The following is a 1,403-nucleotide window of genomic DNA, read 5'->3' as shown; positions in this document are numbered from 1 at the left end:
ATTGGGGAATCAGGAGAGGGGAATAGTGTTGGGGAATTTGGGAGGGGGACCAGCCAAGTTGTTGTTCTTCAATCTTAGTTGTGGAGGGCGCCAGTCGCCATCTGGCTGCCCGTCAGCAGCTCATGGCATCTAAGCCCAATGTGCTGTGTTACAATCTTAGTTGCGGGTGGGCATAGCCACCATCCCATGTGGGAGTCGAACCAGCAGCCTTGTTGTTAGGAGCGCATGCTCTATCCACTGAGCCATCCGGGCGGCAGCTCAGCTCAAGATTCCAAGTTCAGTCTTAGTTGCGGGCCGGCGTAGCCCACCATCGAACAGGCAGTCTTGTTGTTAGGAGCACGTGCTCTCACCAGCTGAGTCACCCTGCCACCTGTCAGCAGCTCAGCAGCAGCTCAGCTCAGGCGCAGCGTCAATGGCCCATGTGGGAATCGAACCAGTGGCCCTGTTGCTCAGAGCTAGCACTCTTAAGCTAACTCTTAACTAACTGAGCCACTCGGCCGGCCCCAAAAATCATTACATTTTAAAAACATGTACAGTACTATTCTATAATACATTTATGTATTTAATTTTTATAATACTTTCTTATGATAAAAAAGGATCTACAAGAAAACTGAACTCTCAACTTTCTACGAGGAATGCTTGTGCAGACACTTCTTAGTTACCATTATCTTCACAAATACTTACGACTCACAAGGAGCTTTTGGCCAATGGGTTCGACTTTTAATTCATGTGTGACAGGGTTAAAAGCTGCACATTTATATGATCCCTTGTCCTCTAAGGATACATTCAAAATCTGAAGATTTCCTGATGGAAGGATTAAGTAATTCTCTGAGGAAGGAAGGGAATGCAGTTAGGCCTCTCTCTTTACGAAAGACAATTAAAACTAATCAAGGTTGATAGTTATGCTTTAAATTTAGACATAAGATGAGCAGAAAATAAGCAATTGGAAAAAAATTAATTAAATGAAGGAAAGGGAAAGACAAGGCATAAAAAGTCAATAGTAACTAGATTAACAAAATCAAGCCCATCAGAAACAACTGACAACAGATCACTGGCTGGGAACAACGGAGAAGCACATTTAAACAAGGTGCAAAGACCAGAGCTACCACCTGGGGCAAACCCACACCTATAGCACTGATCACCCAGCATTCAGTCATATCAGGGGTCCGCAAATTTTTGAGACAAAAGAGCCCCCAGGGGTCAACAAACTGCGGCTCACAAGCCACAGGCAGCTCTTTGGGTTCGTATATGTGACTCTGAAGTAAAATTGAAAATGAAAATAAAACTATCATAGTTTCATTTATAATATTACTTTAAATTTTCCTTATTTGTAAAAATATATTTATAGCTCTCGAATAATTTTTAAATTGTTGTGAGGGACAGGACTGGCTCTTCGAGGGGTC

At 43.1% G+C, this 1,403-nt stretch overlaps 1 protein-coding gene across 1 annotated transcript in view; it reads right to left on the bottom strand.

Annotated features, from left to right (window-relative positions):
• Positions 1-1,403, bottom strand: part of LOC109391365 (cell adhesion molecule-related/down-regulated by oncogenes-like) — a 56,572-nt gene that overhangs the window by 5,002 nt on the left and 50,167 nt on the right. The window contains exon 4 of the mRNA XM_019658861.1: positions 685-828. Within this exon, the coding sequence (XP_019514406.1) occupies positions 685-828 (144 nt within the window). The remainder of the gene's footprint in view (positions 1-684; positions 829-1,403) is intronic.

Source organism: Hipposideros armiger, unplaced genomic scaffold, assembly GCF_001890085.2.
Source record: "Hipposideros armiger isolate ML-2016 unplaced genomic scaffold, ASM189008v1 scaffold_291, whole genome shotgun sequence".
Classification (NCBI taxonomy): domain Eukaryota; kingdom Metazoa; phylum Chordata; class Mammalia; order Chiroptera; family Hipposideridae; genus Hipposideros; species Hipposideros armiger.
The sequence above is the reverse complement of the archived record's forward strand: the minus strand, read 5'-3'. Positions and strand labels throughout refer to the sequence as shown.